At 44.1% G+C, this 21608-nt stretch overlaps 1 protein-coding gene across 2 annotated transcripts in view; it reads left to right on the top strand.

Annotated features, from left to right (window-relative positions):
• LOC132398332 (thioredoxin reductase 1, cytoplasmic-like) overlaps nt 1-19469 on the top strand; it is a 50367-nt gene extending 30898 nt beyond the window's left edge. For both annotated transcript variants that reach the window (XM_059977591.1, XM_059977590.1), the window contains exons 6-14: nt 157-272; nt 2091-2316; nt 4346-4438; nt 5001-5077; nt 8419-8575; nt 9949-10056; nt 11035-11130; nt 14326-14460; nt 17865-19469. In XM_059977591.1, the coding sequence (XP_059833574.1) occupies nt 157-272; nt 2091-2316; nt 4346-4438; nt 5001-5077; nt 8419-8575; nt 9949-10056; nt 11035-11130; nt 14326-14460; nt 17865-17927 (1071 nt within the window). In that variant the 3' untranslated portion in view covers nt 17928-19469. The remainder of the gene's footprint in view (nt 1-156; nt 273-2090; nt 2317-4345; nt 4439-5000; nt 5078-8418; nt 8576-9948; nt 10057-11034; nt 11131-14325; nt 14461-17864) is intronic.
• Nucleotides 19470-21608: the final 2139 nt, after the last annotated feature.

The following is a 21608-nucleotide window of genomic DNA, read 5'->3' as shown; positions in this document are numbered from 1 at the left end:
ATGCATGCCATCGCAGTGTAGAAGATACAATGACTAGTGATTGCATTTCAAACATGGCTCTAGTGGTGAAGTGAATTGGGATGTCATGAGAGGATTTTTGACAGAATCTTCAGAGCTCAATTAGTCTTCATCAATCATATTCTTCTTTGTTTTCAGGCAAAAGATAAGAAAGGGAAAGAAACATTCTACACTGCTGAAACCTTTATCCTAGCCACGGGGGAGAGACCTCGGTACCTGGGTGCTGAGGGTGATAAAGAATATTGCATCACCAGGTACTCATTAACATTTTATTTTGTTCCGAGCATTGGGAGACTTGTTCTGAGGTTGGCAGCCAGGAAGAATTGTTTGGGGATTCTCCCACATACTTCCAAAAAACCCAGTTCATCTCCAAAATGAATGTGCAGTGTTGACATAGATTGTTTGGTGTTTGAAGATTGTGGCTGAGCGTGGAAATAGTCCCTCACTCCAACAAAAGCCTTTGATATCAGAAGCAGTCCAGGATGTATCCTGGGCAAAGCGATAAAGTAAAACGTGGCTAGAAATATTTGAGTCTGCTGATATCTGTGGAGCGGAGCAGCTTCTCAACGTTCACATTGCAGATCAACAACCCTGCAAGGGCTGGAGAATAATGAGTGTTTGATAGCTGTAGGCATGTACTCGCTGGCGGTTAGAAGAATTGGGAAGGATCTCATTGAAACCTAATGAACATTGAAAGGCCTTGATAGAGTGGATGAGGAGAGGATGTTTCATTTAGTCCAGAACTGAAGATTACAGCCTCATAATATGAGGATGTCCCTTTAGAACAGAGATGAGGAGGAATTTCTTTAGCCAGAGGGTGGTGAATCTGTGGAATTCATTGCCGCAGACAGCTGTGGAGGCCAAGTCATTGGGTGTATTTAAAGCAGAGGTTAGTAGGCTCTTGGTTAGTAAGAGCGTCAAAGGGGAGAAAGCAGGAGAATGGGTCGAGAGGGATAATAAATCAGCCACGATGGAATAACAGAGAAGACTCTGGGCCAGATGGCCGAAGTCTGCTCCTGTGTTTCATGGGGGTGGTGGTGGGGTGGAAGTATTTTGTTTTGCTTCATGGAATTCTGACCTGACCTTGGATCCAGTCAATAACTGCTTTAACTCCCACATGTAGAACACTATTGCGCTGGTGGACATGATTTTAAAGGCCATACACTCCCAGAGAGATATGGTGTCCATTATCTTCCCATTCTGCCTCTTGAATATTTTGAACAAATGCTTCCAACATCCTTTGCTCCTGCTGCCAGATTGACAAACTGGCTCTCCGCTCCACGTTGACAAATACAGTACTGTGCAAAAGTCTTAGGCTCCCTAGCTATACATTTGCCAAAGGCTTTCACACAGTACTCTACATGTTGTAAAATTTGCTTTGTGGCAGCAGTGTAGTGCAATGGATTTTAAAAATCAATAAATTACAATAAGAACAATATTTAAAAATTAAATTAAATAATGCAAAATGAACTAAAAAATAGTGAAATAGTGTTCATGGGTTCATTGTCCATTCAGAAATCTGATGACGGAGGGGATGAAGCTGCTGTTGAAGTGTTGAGTGTGTGTCCTCAGATTCCTGTACCTCCTCCCTGAAGGTAGTAATGAGAAGAGGGAATGTCCTGGGTGATGGGGGTCCTTCACGGTGGATGTTGTTTTTGTCCTCAATACTGGAGAGGCTGGTGCCCGTGATGGAGCTGACCAAGTTTGCAACTTCCTGCATCTTTTTCCAGTTCTGTGCAGTGGCCCCTCCATACCAGATGCTGATGCGGCCAGTTGGAACGCTCTCCACGGTACATCTGTCGAAATCTGGTGACCTCTTTGGTGATGAACCAAATGGCCTCAAGCTTGTAACGAAATATAGCCGCTAACATGCCTTCTTCAGAATAACAGTTTGCATGGACAAGATGGGCCAAAGGGCCTGTTTGCGTGCTTTAGTAATGTATGTCAACCCCCACTTGTGACTGCACCATATATAGCAAGCTGTAAAGTACTTTTTTTTTGAGGTTTTTGGGGAATGCTGTTCAAAAGCAAGGCGTGCAATCTGAAGTTTAATATTTTCTTCCTGATTGCAGTGATGACCTGTTCTCTTTACCCTACTGTCCTGGAAAGACTTTAGTGGTCGGAGCTTCCTACGTTGCCCTGGAGTGTGCAGGGTTTCTCGCGGGACTCGGGCTGGATGTGACGGTAATGGTTCGCTCCATCCTGCTGCGTGGATTTGATCAGCAGATGGCAGATCTGATCGGGGACTACATGGAGTCCCATGGAGTCAAATTCATTCGTCAGTTTGTACCATTTAAGGTGAGTATGAGCTCTGTTACCCCAATTCATCCAGAGTGACCATGCCACATACTCGATCTAGTCCCAATTGCCTGGGTTTGGCCATATCCCCTCAGCCTTCCCTATTCATGTACCTGTCCCAACGTCTGCTCTATGTTGTAATGGTACTCTGCTTTAGCTCTTCCCCTGGCAGTTCATTCCATACACACACCACACCTAGTGGTGGTTGGAAAACATTTGCCCTGCAGGTTTCCTTTAAATCTTTCTCCTCTCACCTTGTACTTTCTCGTTTTAGACTGTTCTACCCTGGGTGGTGGTGGGGTGGAGATACATCTCTAACAAAGGAGGCTCCTTCCCTCTGTTAGCCTGCAGGTCACCCTTGGGCAAGGTGTAGCATCTGCTTAACACCCCCCCCTCACCCCCCATCCAGATCAGGATCATGTAAAGCCATGGGAGCAGGTGATGGATGGTCGTATGAGCAGCCGGTGCAGATCACAAGTCCTGACTATGTGACCACTAACGCCGGGCAGACAATCTCTGAAGTGGTGCTGATAATGGCTGGGGTCATCCGTCTTGAAAAGACACTGTCCAGAAGAAGGCAATGGCAAAACACTTATGTAGAAAAACTTACCAAGCATAATTGTGGTTGTGAGAGTATGATCACCTATGTCATATAACATGGCACATAATGATGATGGTAACCCTGGGGAAAAGACTGCCCATTGACCTTGTGCCTCTCATGATTTTACAAGGGATGATTAATAAGTTTGTGGCCTAAGGTAGAAGGAGTCAATTTTAGAAAGCCTAGCACATTTATTTTTCCTACATTTACACATTTAGTCCAGCGGTCGTGGAGCGTACAGATCCTTCTTTGTAGAAGTTGGTGTCTTGGACCTCCAGAAGTTGTCCACAGCAGGGGTGATTGATAGGTTTGTGGCCTAAGGTAGAAAGAGATGAGTTATTAACTTCAAACTTTCTGTATAATCACTCAGAGTTGAACTGCACGTGCATGTAACGAGAGCTGTATAACTCATCTCCTTCTACCTTAGGCCATAAACTTATCAATCACCCCTAGTCTATTCATCTATAAAGTGACCTCTCAGTCTCCTCCACTGCGGGGAAAACAGACCCTGCAGTCCTGGTTCTGCGCTCAATATTTCAGGGGTAGGTTACTGACACAAGCGTCCTTTGCAAGTTCTAATGAAGATTAGCCTCGTTCGTCACATTTTACGTCAAAACATACAATGGAATGCATCAACAACCAACACAGTCCAAATGCGTGCTGGAGGCAGCCCGCAAGCATTGTCAGACTTCCAGCACCAGCATAGCACACCCACAGCGTACTCGCCCTAGCTCTACGGCTTTGGACTGGGGAGGAAACCAGAGCACCTGGAGGAAACACATACATGCTGTCACAGGGAAAAAGTACAAACTCCTTACGGACAGCAGTGGGAATTGAACCCGGATCACTGGAACTGTAAAGTAACACACCACCTGTCGTGCTGCTCTACCGGTACTGGACCCATTCCTGTACTGTAGCGTTCAGTGACTCTATAACTTGTGCAGATTTTGGGCAGGGGGTGGGCAACGGGATGCGCATTAGAGAACTGACTGGCATTTCTTAGCCCCAACTGTGGGACACCCCAAGGTACCGGCAACTTGTTCCACACTCATATCACCCTCTTGAGTGAAGTAGTGGGCCCCCCCCCCAGATTCTCCTTAAATATTTCACCTTTCACCCTTAACCTGTGACCTCTAGTTCTAGATTGACCCAACCTGACGGGAAAACACCTGCATGCATTCACCCTATCAATACGCCTCATAATTATGTTTATCTCTAGAAAGTTTCCCCTCATTCTCCTGCACTCCAGGGACCAAAGTCCTGACCTCTTCACCCTTTCCCTGTAACTCAGGTCCTCAAGTCCGGCAGCTTGCTGCAGTCTGTTGGACACTGTACCAGAACCCAACGACCAGCAAAATGATTGCAGCTTCTCTTGTGATGTAACAGTATTGTTATCGTTAAACTAATACTTGTTTCCTCTGTTTATAGATTGAAGAACTTGAAGCAGGGACACCAGGGAAGTTGAAAGTAACTGCTCGATCTACAGTCAGCTCGGAAACCATTGAAGGGGAATATAACACTGTAGGTGACAAAGACTGTAGACCTAGTCAGGCCTGTGCTTGGGGGATGGGGGAGAGTAATTTAAGGATTTGTGCTTGGCTGTGAGCCTTTTTACCTGTTAAAATGACATGAAATGAGTTGCACTAGAGTGCTAACGGGAATAGACTGTACACCTCCTTTACTGGCCATCTTGTTAAGTCAAAGCAAAATTTATTATCAAGTTATGTACACATCTAGAGGTTTATTTTCTTGCAAGTATTTACAAGTAAATAACGAATTGCAATGGAATTTACAAAAAAAACTATAAATAAAGGCTGACTGATGACCAATATGCAAAAGAAGATAAATTGTGCTGTTTTAAAAAAGCACTGAGAACCTGAAGAGTCCTCGAAAGTGAATCAGTTCAGAGTTGTAGTGAGTTATCCATACTGGTTCAGGAGCCTGATTGTTATGACTTTCCTGAACCCGGTGGTGTGAGGCTCCTGTGCCTCCTGCTCAAGGTGAAGAGCTTTCCAGATGACAAGTCATTGGACAAAGTTGCTTATCAAGGAATGTTCTAAGAACGCTTGTTTTGTTTTCACAGGTATTGCTGGCGGTCGGGAGGGACGCCTGCACCAAAAATATCGGCTTGGACAAAGTGAGAGTAAAAGTCAATGAAAAGTAAGCAAGTGGTGTCTCTTTATCGCAAGCAAGCAGCAAAAAGCTTGTGTGTAAATCAAGTGATGCAGCAAATTCTGTTTGGCAGCATCTATAGTGAAGGTGTACTCTGCTGCTTTATCAGTTTTGCTTGTTTTTAATAACCTTACAAGCTTGTTTATCTTTTAAATCATTTTCCCTTTCTACTTTGCCATGTTAATGGTCACATTTACAGGAATGTCTTTATCCTTCACAGCCCCATCCTCAGCTGGCCCACCCAGAGAGCTAAAGGAAGGAATGTAGAAGTGCAAGGTGCTATTCAACCTATCTTGACCTTTGCTTAGGGTTAAAGCTCCCTTTTACGTCTGCGTTCCAAATCCTAAATGCTTGCTATCAATTTTTCTTGTTCCAGTTGACTACCTGATCCACTTCCATAGCTTCTTGGGACAATTCCAGATTCCAACAGCATGAACATTGATTTCTCTAACTTTTTCTTCCCATCCCCCTCCAGATTCTGGCTCAACTCTTGCCCCTTCATGTTAAACCCAATTCTGATTCTTTTCACCTACCCATCACCTCCCTCTGGTGTCCTTCCTTCCCCCTTCCCTTTCTCCCATTGTCCACTCTCCTCTCCTATCAGATTCCTCCTTCAGCTCTTCATGATCTCCTCCTGTCACCTCCTGGCTTCTCCTCACCCTCCCCCCTCACCTGCCAGATTGTACTCGTTCCCCCCCCCCCCCCCCAAACACACACACACACACACCCCTTCCTTTCCAGTTTTGATGAAGGGTCTTGGCCTGAAGCATTGACGGCTTATTGCCTTCTGTAAATACTGCTTGGCCCGCTGAACTCCCCCAGCATTTTGTGTGCTGCTTCAGATTTCCAATCTGATCTTTCTTTGCTCCCCCATTCCTATCACCTCAAAGGAAAGTAAAGTGGGTTAATCTGTAACTTGATGATTAGTCTTCCTGTTTACAAGCTAGGAGTGTAAGCGGGTGTGGATAATGGCGTTGGTTTACTATTGTTGCATGCACCAAGGTGGTGGGGGGGGAGACAGATCATGTCTTGCAGGATGCAGAACATCGGGTTGCTGATAGAAAGAATGAACAGATGAAGTACAAGGGCTGATTGGGATTGGGAGATCCAGAATTCAGCTTTGGCCCATGACGAATCTGATCAAGAGTCTGCTAAGAGCTGGGTAGAAACTGTCCTTCAGCTTTGTGGTACACGCTCTCAGGCTTCTGCGTGACGGAAGAATCACGAGAGAGTGATTGACTGGGGTGAGCGGGACCCTTGGATTCCTTCACAATGCAGTAGGGAGTGCAGACAAATTTGGGGAGGGGAGGCTGGGGAGTGTGATGGGCCGGGCTATTGTAAAACTGGGAGGAGGAAGAGAGGCTTCTAGTGATCACCAGTGTCCTAGTCTGCTTTAAATTCAGTGAAAAACTTTTGAAGCCTTGTCACTGATCTAGGAAATGAAGGAGTCAAGTCGTGCTCAGTATGATGAGCAAATGATGTTGAGATAAATATTGATTTTTAATTTTACCTTTAAACTCCGTGCATTTTTGGGTCATTTTATGACCAGCCAATTATTTTCTTTAGCATGCCCATTTAAAAATTTGTACACATGTAACTAAAAGTTCAAATTAAATTTATTTTCAAAGTACATATGTGTCACCATATACAACCCTGAGATTCATTTTCTTGCAGTCATACTCAATAAATCCATAATACAACAATAATCATAACGGAATCAGAGAAAGACTGCGCCAACCTGAGCGTTCAACCAGTGTGCAACTACAAAAAGAAAGGAATAATAATAAATGTATAAACAATAGATATTGAGTTCAAGATGAGATGAAGAGTCCTGAAAGTGAGTCCATAGATTGTGGGAGCATTTCAATGATGGGGCGAGTGAAGTTATCCCCTTTGGTTCAAGAGCCTGATGGTTGACGGGTAATAACTGTTCTTGATGGTGTGGGTTCTGAGATTCCTGTACGTTCTCCCTAATGGCAGCAGTGAGGAGAGAGCACAACATGGGAGGTGGGGGGGGGGGGGGTCCCTGATGATGGATGCTGCTTTCCTATGACAGCGTTTCAGGTAGATGTGCTCAGTGGTGGGGAGGGCTTTAGCCATAATCGACTGGGCCATATCCAGCACTTTTTGTAGGATTTTCTTTTCCAGGGCATTGATGTTTCCATACCAGGCTGTGGTGCAGTCAGTCAACACACTCTCCACTATACACCTATAGAAGTTTGTCAAAACTCCTAAGGAAGTAGGAGCTCTGCTGTGCTTTCTTCATAATTGCACTTGCATGCTAGGCCCAGGACGGGTCCGCTGAAATTATAATTCTGAGGGATAACAGAACTTGATGAAGTGTCATTGCTGGAACCCAAGTTGACGATTAAAAGCTCCTGCATCTAAGTTAAAGGAGTCCTTGTCCCAGCTCAATACAAAGCTCCAAATTTACAAAAACTGCAATTGCACTTCTGTTCCATCTGCAACAAAAAGCAGGATGTCCTGGTAGCCACCCCTTTCAATTCAACTTCCCGTTAACTTTTTAAATTTGAAGGAGACTTTCTTCAAGCCAAATGCTTTGCCTAGCGTGAGGGTACACTTTTGTGGATAAGCAGCATTTAGTGATAATTGCTGTGTGCAAATCTAGTGAAGTTTCTCCTCAAGCAGGCCAGTTTTGTTATATTAGACAGGGTTGTGTTGATAATGCAGCAGCTGGGTGGGGTTGTCTAATTCACTAACGAAACCAGCGAGCGTTCCCTCCACTTGAAGATTGTTTCATAGCAGTATCGGCCTTGCAGCAACTTGTAGAGTTTGGCCCATTTTGGGCCCCTTGTTCTGGCATTGGAGAGGGTGCAGAGGAGGTTCACGAGAATGGAAGTGTTAACATATGAGGAGAGCTGAGCTCTGGGCTTGTACTTACTTAAGTTTAGAAAAATGAGCCGGGATCTTGTTGGAACCTATTGAGTATTGAAAGGACTAAATAGAGAGGATGTGTCCAGTAGTGGGGGTGTTTAGGACCAGCATTAGAAGAACAGAGATGAGGAGGAATTTCTTAGCCAGATGATGGTGAATCTGAGGAGGCCAAATCATTGTGTGTATTTAAAATGGAGGTTGATAGATTTGTAGTTGGTAAGGGTGTTGAAGGTTATGGAGAGAAGGCAGGAGAATGGGGTTGAGAGGGGAAATGAATGATGGAACGGTGGAGCAGCCGCGATGCTATGTTGATCTAAACTTAAGCTGCGCTTCATAGCCAATGCACTGAGAAGGAGAGGTCACTGCACTAAGACATGAGCCACTTACTGTGTGACATGTTTATTGCAAGTATCTTAAGAAGCAATTTCTTTCAGGTCTGGCCGGATTCCTGTCAATGACGTTGAGCAAACAAATGTACCGTACATTTATGCCATTGGTGACATTTTGGATGGGAAGTTGCAGCTCACCCCAGTGGCCATTCACGCTGGTCGCTTGCTAGCCAAGAGGCTCTATGGAGGATCTACTCTCAAGGTATAAATCTACAGTTCAATTGCTGGCTTCCTTCCTCTGAGTGCACAAAAAAAATTCTGCCCAAAATTTTTCAGTTTAAATAACTTGGGAGTGAATGAGGTGTCCATAGACACCCTTTTGGGTATGTAACAGAACTATGAACTGGCTCCCTGCAATGTCTTTAGGGCCTGGTACACCTTCTTGCTGTTATAAGTATTGCGTGGCTCAGCTGGCTTGAATCTGAAAGCTGTTAATCACACTGCTTGTGTCGTACCCATCACAGACTTGGGAGCTGCCTACACCTCTTTCAGTGATTGACTTGATTTGGAAGTAAGGTCAATGATGGACTTGAGATATAATGAAGCCAACTGGACATTTGGTGACTACAGTATCGAATCCCCTGTTGCTAGTTGATGAGGGAAGGGTTAATTCTACCGAGAAATCTCTACAAAGCTCCCATTGTACACACCTGATTTGCATACACCACACATTTGACACGTGCATTTAATATAGTCAAAGTAACAATGCTTAAGTAACTAGGGTGAGATGTTAATCTGATTAAAAGTTTCATTGCTAACTACACAAATCAGTAAGGAATGCGCTGGTTTGTTAGATCAGTATCTCACTATTGGTGGGATCTTGCTGTGCAGACTGGCCAGGTTTAACACATCACTTGAACTATTCCTCTGTACTCGGGGGGGGGGGGGGGGGGAGTGAAAAATGCCATGGAATGCAAGACCTGGAATCGTAACTGCTCATTTTTGATATAAAAGTAACTGACTTTTGTGCTTTTAGCTATTTGGATCCTAGGTTTGGTGACTTCTCATGAAATTTATGACATTGTCCTTTAGGGCTTTTCCTTTGAAGCCTGCCTCAGCAAATACTTCATGGGTTGGGTGTCACTTTTAGTGCTCTGTACATGTAGATATTTGAGTTACTGTCACTTTCCTGTCAGCTTGACCCAGTCTGGCCGTTCTCCTCTGACCTCTCTCATGAACAAGGCATTTCACCCACAGAACTGCCACTCACTGGATGTTTTTTTTTGTTTTCTCTGTGAACTCTGGAGACTGCTGTGTGTGACAATCCCAGGAGATCAGCAAATTCTGAGATACTCAAACCACCCCGTCTGGCACCAGCAATTGTTCCACAGTCAAAGTCATGTTCTGATGTTTGGTCTGAACAACAACTGAACTTTTCACCATGTCTGCCTGCTTTTATGCATTGAGTTGTTGTCACGTGATTAGCTGATAGATATTTGCATCAATGAGCAGGTGTACCTAATGAAGTGGTACATGCAGCTTTTGTTTGTTTAACAGAATTTTGAATCACATTTAAACCTTAACCTGCCTGTTCAGCAGTTGATGTATTTTATTTTTGATCATAACACCCTGCAGTGTGACTACGTGAATGTGCCCACAACAGTCTTCACTCCTTTGGAATATGGCGCCTGCGGCTTTTCGGAAGAAGCAGCTATGGAAAAGCTTGGGGAGGAGAATGTGGAGGTGAGTCAAGGATGTGAGGTTTCAATTAGCTGTACATGCAAACTCTTCTCCGAGGATTGTCGCGTGGTTGTGGTGGAGGGGCTTGTGAGTTCTTGAGACCCTGACAGAGCTAGGCTCCCGGTAGGGTCACCCTTGGCGGTAAGGTCGAGGGAGGGGTTCCAGACAGAGCGAACTAACCAAGACTTCAGTGGTGGAGCTGGCAGAAGCGGCACATCACAGCAGCAGTGCTGGTGAAGAAAGGCTGCAGCTATGAAGTCACCTTGCATTTGTTGCTGCTGGACCCTGGTCTCGATCTGTCCAGGGCCATGTGGTGGCTGCCCATGCATCTGCCTCCCCATGTTAAAGTCACACACTTAGCTGTCTGCTAAGGTGATCCGTCCTAACGTCCTAAATGAGGTCCTGTGGTGACCCTCCCATTGACAACCCTCAGGTGAACATCATACTCAATGTGAGTGGTCACAGACTCTTAATTACTCCAATATTAGTGGGTCATTGGTTAATTTCAGAGACCTGTTAAGAATTGGCCATATTTTTGCGACTGGAGGTGCATAAAATGTGATGGGAAAATATGTTGGATTTATTTCCATGATATACTGTAGAGAAATGAATATTTGGTCTTTAGTGTTGGTCTGAATTTCAAGCTTGTCATTACTGCAACTGATTCTTTTTTTTTAGTTCTCTGGCTAAGAAAGTGGAATTTATCTAAAACCGAATGCATTATCTACACAAATCAACGGCAACGGCAGTGTTCAGCTCTTGTGAATTGTTTGTAACTCTGACAGTTCACAAGTCAGTCTTACCACACAACAACTGACAAATCCATTGATCTGGTCTCCCAAATGCTTGTTACAGATACCAGTCAGGTATCTGTAAGCTGGGGAGGACCTGTATTACTACGGCAGCAAACTAGCTATTGTTATCATTGCAGTTGTTGCTTCTCGTGCAGTTCCATCATTGTGATCTTTGTGTGTTTTTTAGGTCTATCACAGTTACTTCTGGCCACTGGAATGGACAGTCCCATCAAGAGATAACAACAAGTGTTATGCTAAGATTGTTTGCAACAAGCAAGATCAGGTATGTATTTATGAAATGTTTAAAACTGATTTCCAAGCGGCAAAGGGTCCTTGATTAACACAAGAGGTTTCTGCAGGTGCTGGAAATCCAAAGTAACACACACACACAGTGCTGGAGCAACTCAGCAGGTCAGGCGGCATCTATGGAAAGGAATAAGGAATCAACATTTCGAGCCAAGATCCTTCATTTAGAAAAAAAATATCAGTAGACAATTTGTCCCAGTGACTGAGAAAGGGGAGAGAGGAGTCAGAAATGGACCAAGTGAATTTAAGGGCAGGATGGAAGTTGATGAAATTGAGGAGCTCAGCACGGGTGAATTATTGTCATTATTGTAGTGCAGGGAGAGTTGGGGAGCATCAGCAGTGAAAGGACAGGTATAACTGGGGCCCGTGGCTACTCGGTGGGTTTGGAGAGAGTGGCAGGAGCAGAAATAGAAATTGTTCACTGTGAGGACCAGTTCTGCCAGATGGGTGGTGGTGATCTGATTAACTAGGGGTTGGTACCACTGAATTAAAGTGGGTAACACAGGAAAATCCCAGGTTTAGATTTGAATAGGGGGCTGCTTGGCAGTGTAGTGGTTAACGTAATGCTTTACAGTGCCAGCGATTTGGGGGTTCAATTCCTATCGCTGTCTATAGGGAGTTTGTACGTTCTTCTGGGTTTCCTCTGTGAGTTCTGGTTTCCTCCCATGTTCTAAAGTCGTACGGGTTAGTAGGTTCATTGGTCACATGGGTGTAATTGGACAGCACGGGCTCGTGCTGGATCTCTAGAGTAGGAAACTGGTTTTCAACTTAAGCTGTTTAGAAGCTGGTGAGACTGGAGCAAAGGATATTAATTGCAGTGAATTTTGCTGTATATTTAGCTAGAAATGTAGCTAGAGTCTTGCACAATCTTGCCAAGGAAGTTGGAATGATATTTCTTCAGAAATTCAGCGATTAACTTGTATATCTTCCAGTTTAGTCTTCTACATTCAGAACACACATGGTGGTCTCCACTGTGTTGATAACCAGACAGTCTGGGTGATCACCTTAGCCTGATCAGGGTCACGTCAAACCATGGGAGCAGGTGGTGGACGGTCGTTTGAGTAGCCGGTGCAGATCACAAGTCCTGGCTATGCAGCCACTAATGACAGGCAGACACTCTCTGAAGAGTATTGACGATAGTTGGGGGTCACATGTCTTGTCAAGACTTTGTCCAGAAGAAGGCAATGGCAAACTACTTCTGTGGAAAAATTTGCGAAGAACAGTCATGGTCATGAGGCCATGAACGCCCACACCATACGACATGACACAAGTTGACGATGATTGTGTTTTTAGTCATTGATTTGCCAATACACTGTTTTACACTGAGTGGAATAGCACTGTAATCTCGTTGTCCTCAGCAATGACAATAAAGTAATAACTAACAAACTTATTTTCCTTATTATCATATACTTTCTCTTGGACTTAAACCATGCTCGTTCACATTCACCCTTCCCATTGTGATGAATATGAACTGTTAACTGTTTCTCTCTCCTCAGATGCTGCCCAGCTTGTTGCATACATCCCCAGCACTCCTATTTTATTTCAGAGTTTTAGTATCTGCAGTATTTTCAATGTTAGCATGGAACACGCAGCACAATCTGTCATTTGTGTGCCTATCTAAGAGTGTCTACCACCAACCCTGGCAATGCCTTCCACACACCCACCACCCTCTGTTGCTTCTGATATCATCCCTATACTTTCCTTCACCCACTTTAAAATTTTACCTTCTCGTATTGGTCATTTCCACCCTGTCTCAGGTTGTCCATTCGAGTTATGCCTCTTATCATTTCATACCTCTCTCTCAAGTCACCTCTCATCCTCATTGTCTAAAGAGTAAAAACCTTAGCTTCTTCAGCCTATCCTGATAAAGACATGTCCTCTAATCCAAGCAGCATCCTGGTAAATCTCCTCTGCACCCTCTCTAATCCAGGCAGCATCCTGGTAAATCTCCTCTGCACCCTCTCTAATCCAGGCAGCAACCTGGTAAATCTCCTCTGCACCCTCTCTAATCCAGGCAGCATCCTGGTAAATCTCCTCTGCACCCTCTCTAATCCAGGCAGCATCCTGGTCAATCTCCTCTGCACCCTCTCTAATCCAGGCAGAATCCTGGTCAATCTCCTCTGCACCCTCTCTAATCCAGGCAGCATCCTGGTCAATCTCCTCTGCACCCTCTCTAATCCAGGCAGCATCATGATAAATCTCCTCTGCACCCTCTCTACTCCAGACAGCATCCAGGTAAATCTCCTCTGCACCCTCTCTAATCCAGGCAGCAACCTGGTCAATCTCCTCTGCACCCTCTCTACTCCAGACAGCATCCAGGTAAATCTCCTCTGCACCCTCTCTAATCCAGACAGCATCCTGGTAAATCTCCTCTGCACCCTCTCTAATCCAGACAGCAACCTGGTCAATCTCCTCTGCACCCTCTCTAATCCAGGCAGCAACCTGGTCAATCTCCTCTGCACCCTCTCTACTCCAGACAGCATCCAGGTAAATCTCCTCTGCACCCTCTCTAATCCAGACAGCATCCAGGTAAATCTCCTCTGCACCCTCTCTAATCCAGGCAGCAACCTGGTCAATCTCCTCTGCACCCTCTCTACTCCAGGCAGCATCATGATAAATCTCCTCTGCACCCTCTCTACTCCAGACAGCATCCAGGTAAATCTCCTCTGCACCCTCTCTAATCCAGGCAGCAACCTGGTCAATCTCCTCTGCACCCTCTCTACTCCAGACAGCATCCAGGTAAATCTCCTCTGCACCCTCTCTAAAGTTTCCACATCCTTCCTATAATGAAGTGACCAGAACTCTCATCACTTCTCATCCTCCACTCCAAAGAGAAAAGCCCTAATGTAAATTAATGTAAAAATGTAATATTGTCTGTTTTGGTTTTTGATCGTTGCTTTTTTTTAATTCTTTGGGTTCGGCTGAGGTGTGGGAGTGACGGACTGTAATGAAAATCATTGGGAATTCCTAAATCAACAACATTGTCTTCAGGATATATGGTCCACGTTGGCCTAAAGCTGGACATTGTCTTACAGTGTAAAGCCACTGGGTGTTGGCCTGAGTAATAGCACAGTGTTTAAAATGGTGGAGCGGGAAGTTAACCTTTTGTGGCTCTGTAATGGCTGATGGTAAGATCGCTATGCAGGTTAAATAAACGTCCTTTCCCTTTCAGAAAAGGGTAATTGGTTTCCACGTTCTGGGCCCAAATGCTGGAGAGGTCACCCAAGGATTTGGTGCAGCAATGAAGTGTGGAATGACGAAAGAGCAGCTCGACAACACAATAGGGATTCATCCGGTGTGCGCCGAGGTAACACGTTAAATGTAATCTTCGTGCAGGGGTTTAATGTAATTTCATACAGCCCCATGACCAACAAAGCCACCTGGATTGCAGTGGTGTGGCTAACCCAGGGGTCGGCAACGTTTACCACTGAAAGAGCCAATATGGACCCATTTCCCACAGAAAAGAAAACACTGGGAGCCACAAAATGAAATAACACTGCATACAACGGTTTTTTTTTGCCTTTATGCTATGTATAAACAAACTATAATGTGTTGCATTTATGAAATTGATGAACTCCTGCAGAGAAAACGAAATTACATTTCTGCATGCAACAAAAACATTTTGAACTCCGAAAAAAAGACGTTGGGTTGAAGGTTACTCCGTAGGTAGCCTACCTTGGATCGAAGAATTAAAAGAAAGCGCGCACTGGCGCGCATTGGCAGTTGTGATGTATATTAATAGCGATAAAAAACACGTTGTAGCGGTGTGCTACACGCAGCGCTAAAATAAAGACTGCAGTCAAAGGTAACTTTATTCGAACTAAACAGCCTTGCTTTAAAGCCTCCCTCAACCCGTCCCCGTGGGCGCGGATGCTCCAAAAGACACGTACTCACAAACCCCCGTAGGCTATCTCCCTTAGTCGGAACGGTAGCTAATTGTGAGCCGGTTCGGATGTGCCAGGAAACGGTGTCTCCACAAAATTTTCATATTGTACAAGATCACCATAATCTTCAAATTTCGAATTACATTTCAAAAGCTAACAAACCACGGGGAGCCGCATCACAGAGATCAAAGAGCCGCATGTGGCTCTGGAGCCGCAGGTTGCCGACCTCTGGGCTAACCATAGTGAAATGTCCAAAGGCAGTTTACAGGAGATTTCAAGCAAACGTTTTTTGCTGAAGAGGTGTGGGTTGTGAAAGGGCCCAAGAGTTCAAGTTTATTGTCATTTAACTGTATACAGCTAAATAAAACAATGATCCTCTGGATCAAGGTGCAAAACACAGTACTGAGAGCATGTCAAATATTAATACCATAGTAACAGATTTAATAAAAGAAATTCTGTCGGCGTACAAGTTGGCGTAAAGTGACGTATACTAGGCAGAAGTCTTAGGCACCCTAGGTTCTTTATTTATATTTTGTTTTACTGTAATAGAGTTGCACTAACTGTTATGCTACCATTGTACAATGCAAAACTATTCTAGCAGTGAAGATCATCTGAGTGACAATAACTTAATGGGTAGAATTTTCATCTCTGTCTTGTGTCCAGTGTTTAATAGACAATCGATGATTAATGGAATTATAATGTTCAAAGGATGAGTAAAAGTTGTCCAAGTTATCTAGCATATCCTTGGGTGTGTTGGCTGTTAATGCAAATGACACATTTCACTATGTTTTGATCTGAAATAACGTGGTGGTAGCTAAATCTCCTCAAACAAGATGGACCAAACCCAAATGGCTTCCTGAATCGATGCCAGTTTGGAGTGCAACTCATCTCTGAGACTTGTCCTCCGCATATTGTCATCTACCATCCACTACAGGAGATACAATTTAGTGGCCTGTTGTTAGTGTGTGGGAGGCTACCAGGGGAAACTATGAGATCACAGTGGGCGAGCTCAGCCCAGGTAACACCAGAGGGTGAGACTGAGCCAGGGCCGATGGTATTAACTGAATCACTGTTGCCTGGAATGGGCTGGCTATTATAATTCAAATCACTCTGAGCAGCTTTATAAATGTGAAGAGTAACACTTGATATCTGCAGTCTGAGGTTTGCCATTAACTGGTTTAAATATGAATATTTATACCCATGTGAGTAAGCAAATGTGCAGATGCTGTTTTGAGAGCATTCTTAATGATTCAGTTAACAAATTTGTGTCTTGGCCACTTGAAATTGGATTTTTGCTGTGAAGTAGATCATGATAGAAATTGTTTCAGCTCATTATCTATGTTGGATCAATTTATTTAATCCTTTTGTAAGGAGTTTTACTTTGAAGAACCCTTTTGATGTCTGACAAGAAAAACTCAAAAGACTGGCTCTGTTTTGCTTTTATTCCCTTTTCTGAAGATCAGCTCCAAAAATAACCTATTCAAATGATGTGGAAAATTCTGGTTGATGGTATCTTGTTAAAGGTTGTGAGATGGAGGGGGGGAGGTGGTGTCTTGCCCAGGAAGGAATGGATGGGGACCTGGGAAGATACTTTGAAGGGCTTTAAGGTAGAAATTGGAACAATGAAAAGATTGAGAGAAATATCTAAAGTAAACAACTCACTGGGTTGACACAACTTTGCTGTTGCCTGTAAATTTTCCCGGGTAGGTCTGTAGTCTAGTGTAGTCGTTTCTCTCTGTTGTTTTTTACGTAGTTCAGTCTAGTTTTTGTACTGTGCCATGTAACACCATGGTCCTGAAAAATGTTGTCTCACTTTCACTATGTACTGTACCAGCAGTTATGGTTGAAATGACAATAAAAGTGATTTGACTTGAATTTTTGCACATGAACAACTTGTAAGTTAGCAGTATTATGAGTATTAGTCTTGCTGTATCGGGCTTCTATTGCAGGCTGTAGATGCAAGTTAGATGTTTCTTTACTTTGTTTCAATGGCTTAGTTTGGTAAAATTGGTGATAATGTGGCACAGAAGTTAAGCGATCAAGTTTGCATATACTAGCAGTGTGACCTTGTCGTTCCCACAAGACATTATTGCACTTCTGTTTGTCTTTAAGTTCCCCGAAGTGGCTCAAAGTTAAATGAGGTAATCCTGAAACCAAAATGAATTGTAACTGCTTTCCGAATGTCCACGCTCCCATTCTAGGATATCTGGTTATCCACTAACACTTCAGAGAAGCCCTGTACCAATGTCATCCCCTTCCAAAGAGTAAGTTTTAAAATTGACCTCGTGGAGTTTCCGGGATGTATCAGAAGCTGTGTAAATAAAGGGGACAAAAGATCAGTCAGTTACCCTGATGGAATTGGTGGAAGAGTGGCAGAACACCAGATTCAGATTTATTTATCACATGTACATTGAATTGTTACAGCAAAATGCATCCTTTGAACCAACACAAGCTAAGGATGTGATGGGGGCAGCCCGTAAATGGTGCCACACACTCTGGTGCCAATGTAGAGTGCCCGCAATACTTGGCAAGACAACAGCAAAACATGCCCTGTCCTCCCAAATACCCACCCACCCTCACACATAGACAGTCCTCCAATCCCCCGACAGGCCGTTTTCAGCCTCCCGTGGACTGTTGGATTCACAGACTTTGAGTTTCCCAGTGGGACGTAGAACCGGTTGGGTTGCGTGACCTACCTGTATGTTGGTCTGATCTATAATCTTCATTGGGGGGGGGGGGGGATCTCATTTTTTTTTCCAATTAAAAATGGGATAGTCTTTTCCATTTTGCTTTATTAATCACTTGCAATATTTTTTGGTTTTTTTAGGTGTTCACCACACTATCAATCACTAAAGAGTCGGGTGCAAGTGCCCAGGTGTCGGGCTGCTGAGGTTAAGCCCTGCTGTTGCCACAGTTGTTGCATCGGTTCACTTCATCCCCAGCTAACACTGTCCAGTCTGAAACCTTCACTTTTGAGACACGGTCCCACCCCGAAGGACTGGTGTTCACTGTAGGTTCCCTGACAGTGCGAGATGATGTTGATACCGTCGACAGCTAGTGCAACGGCAGGGTTGCTGCTCGTTCCCCGAAGCAAGCTGATGCATTGCAGAGCATCGTCCCGATGCTGTCATGAAGTCTCGGCCTGGAACCAGTTTCAAGTGGAAGGCTGCGGCAGAAGATTGCAAGCACGGCTTGGCAACTCTCAGCGATTCTGGGCATGGTCTTCCAATACCATACCAACACAGACCAAAATTTAAAGCAGGAAAACTCACGTATTGAATTGTCTGATGTTTGTGTGTATTCCTTTTTCGAATAATGGGGTTTACTTTTTTTTAAATCATCCTGCACATTTCAAATATTCATTGAATTTTTGTATGAATATTTTATTATTGCGCATAATATATTTTCTCCAGTTCTCTGTTCAGAATAATGGGAGTGCATTTGGTATTTACCTCAGCTTGATCTGTTGCCGGTTTTACCTTCTCCCCCCCCTCCCCAATAAACAGTTAATGTGTGAAGCAGAGACACTGTACTGATGCTGCAGTCAGTGCCTAATTAATCCCCAGTATTAGAACTTCGTAGACATTAATTTTGTGCAGCAGTTCCTGATGTTAAAAGGCACTGTCCCTCAAACATTCTTGTGATCACTGTAACCTCTGAAAATTCTCTGTAGTATCTTTTGCATATCACTCTCCAGCACAGAAAGAGCCCTGAAGCGACCTTCGCTGGCTTCTAGAGCACGTTGGTGATCCCCTTTTAAAGGCAGCTGCAGTGCCGGTGAGTCACCTGCTGGAGTTGGTCCCTACCTAAGCTAAAATCGTGGCAAGTCTGCAGTGGCAGACTGCCCAGAGTCCAGGGCACAAGTGCCTTGTGTAAATGTAGCATCAGGTGTGATTTTAAAAATACCTGTGTAAATGTAAAGCTGTTTTGTTTCATGGCTGCTGCTGTAACATCAGCTGTACCTTAGGTTGCTGGCTTTTTATAAAGGCCAAGCCACTTTGTACCGACGTTTCCTTTTGTACTCGGAGCTTGGGAATAGTTTCTTTGCAGAACATCCTGCCTGAAAATTTTTAGGAAAAGTTATTTCAATGGAAAGCCTTGTTTGGATAATAAATGTGATACACTGTACCTCACAGATCTTTCTGTCAATTGTTATTACGTTTGGTGCTGAAAGCATGTTGGCTCCCAATGTGATGTCCAACCCTCCCAGAAGTACTCAGATCTGTGGCAGAGTGGGGCTGGACCACTGACGACTACAACTCCCAGAGGCACCATTCGGGAAGTTAAAGGATTATTACTCTTTTTTCAAAGACTGGTGACTAATGTACCAGTGACACAATTGTCTATCATGGTTAAGATTTGAACTTCATTGGCATTGGTTCTAAAATGAATGTAATTGACTTTGTAGAAAATTAAAATAGTTTTTGCTTGATGAATTTGTGTTTGCTTTTATTTTATGTCTTGAGTTCTACAATTAGCACATCAGGAAGCTTCTTGGAGTATGTTACAAACCTGAATTGTCCTTTTTAGTGTTGAGTTTAATATCAGAATCAGGTTTATTAACATCCTGAAAATTGTTGTTTTGTGGTAGCAGTACAGTGAAGTACATCAAATGTACTATAAATTGCAATAAGAAATGTATAAGAATTCAGTAAGTAGTGCAAAAATAGTGAGGTAATGTTCATGGGTTTAGTGTTCGTTCAGAAATCTGAAAGCAGAGGGGAAGGAACAGTTCCTGAACTGTTGATGTGTGCAGTAAGGCTCCTGTGCTGCCTCTCTGGTAGTAAAGAGAAGAGGACACGTCCTGCATGGTGTGCTTTTTATGACGGATGCCGCCTTTTTGAGGCATCGCCTTTTGAAGATGTCCTCAGTGCTGGGGAGGCAAATGCCCATGATGGAGCTGGCTGAGTTTACAACCCTCTGCAGCTTTTTCCCCCGATCCTGATGAATGGCCTCTCCGAAGCAGATGGTAATGCAAACAGTTAGAACGCTCTCCTTGGTACATCTGTAGATATGAACAGTGACACCCCAGTAATCTGGTACTCCAGGTATTGACAAATATTGTGTACCGTGCAAGTGTCGCGAGTATAGTACCGTGCAAAAGTCTCAGGCACATATACAATGCCTATAACAAGTATTCACCCCCCACCCCCCAGAAGTTTTCATGCTTTATTGTATTACAACAATGAATCATAGAGGATTTAATTTGGCTTTTTTTTACACTGATCTTTTATGTCAACAGATCTCTACAAAATGATCTAAATTGATTACAAATGTGAAACACAAAATAATTGATCGCATAAGTACTCATCCCCTTCAAGTCAGTATTTAGTAGATTCACCTTTGGCAGCAATTACAGTCTTGAGTCTGTGTGGATCGGTTTGCACATCTGGACACTGCAATTTCCCCCCATTCTCCTTTACAAAACCACACAAGCTCTGTCTGATGGCATGGGGATCGTGAGTGAACAGCTCTTTAAGACCAGCCACAAATTCTCAATTGGATTGAGGTCTGGACTCTGACTTGGCCATTCCAGGACATTAACTTTGTTGTTTTTAAGCCATTCCTGTGTAGCTTTGGCTTTATGCTTGGGGTCATTGTCTTGCTGGAAAATAAATTGTTTCCCAAGTTGCAGTTCTTTTGCAGACTGCATCAGGTTTTCCTCCAGGATTCCCCTGTATTTTGCTGCATTCATTTTACCCTCTACCTTCACAAGCCTTCCAGGGTCTGCTGCAGTGAAGCATTTCCACAGCATGATGCAGCCACCACCATGCCTCACGGTAGGAATGGTGTGTGTGCCTTTTGCAGTGTTTGCCTTACACTAAACATAACGTTTAGTCTGCTCAATTTTGGTTTTGAGTCTAAGCCTCCGGTCCGTGATTAAAGGCCAGTGGAGTGACAAGGAAATTTGGGGGTCCCATCATCAGTGAGTGCAGAGTCCAAGGCCTGGAGTTTGGGGCCTCATTCACCATCCTTAATGAGTCCTGGGTTGACACCAAAGATCAAAGTCTGAAGATTGAATTGAAGTCCAGAAATCGAGGCCCAGTGTCTAGAGCCCCAGATCTGTAAATCTCAGTGAGTCCACCGGGGAAATTGAAGGCCCAGTTTCTATGAATCCACAAGTTGCTTGGTATGTTCTGTGTTACTCTGCTGAGCTTGCTGGCCATACCATCGGGGGTCACAGTAGCACAGCGGTTAACACATCACATTTACAGCTCGGGGTGTCAGAGTTCAGAGTTCAATTTCACCACCATCTGTAAGGAGTTTACCCCCCCCCCCCAGTTTCCTCCCACTGTCCAAAGACGTTAATCGGTCATTGTAAATTATCCCGTGATTAGATAGGGCTAAATAAGGGTTGTCAGGGGTTACTGGAGTGGCGTGGCTCGAAGGGACAGGAGGGCCCACTCCGCAGTGCATCAATAAATAAATAAAAGTGTGGTGACACTTGTGGGCTGCCCCTAGCACATCCTCGGGTGTGTCGGTTGTTAATCGAAATGACACATTTCACTATCTCAATGTACAATAGTAATTGCTGTAGTAATTTTATGTATTGCACTGTACTGCTGTCACA

The sequence above is a fragment of the Hypanus sabinus genome, chromosome 8 (genome assembly GCF_030144855.1).
Source record: "Hypanus sabinus isolate sHypSab1 chromosome 8, sHypSab1.hap1, whole genome shotgun sequence".
NCBI lineage: Eukaryota > Metazoa > Chordata > Chondrichthyes > Myliobatiformes > Dasyatidae > Hypanus > Hypanus sabinus.
The sequence above is the reverse complement of the archived record's forward strand: the minus strand, read 5'-3'. Positions and strand labels throughout refer to the sequence as shown.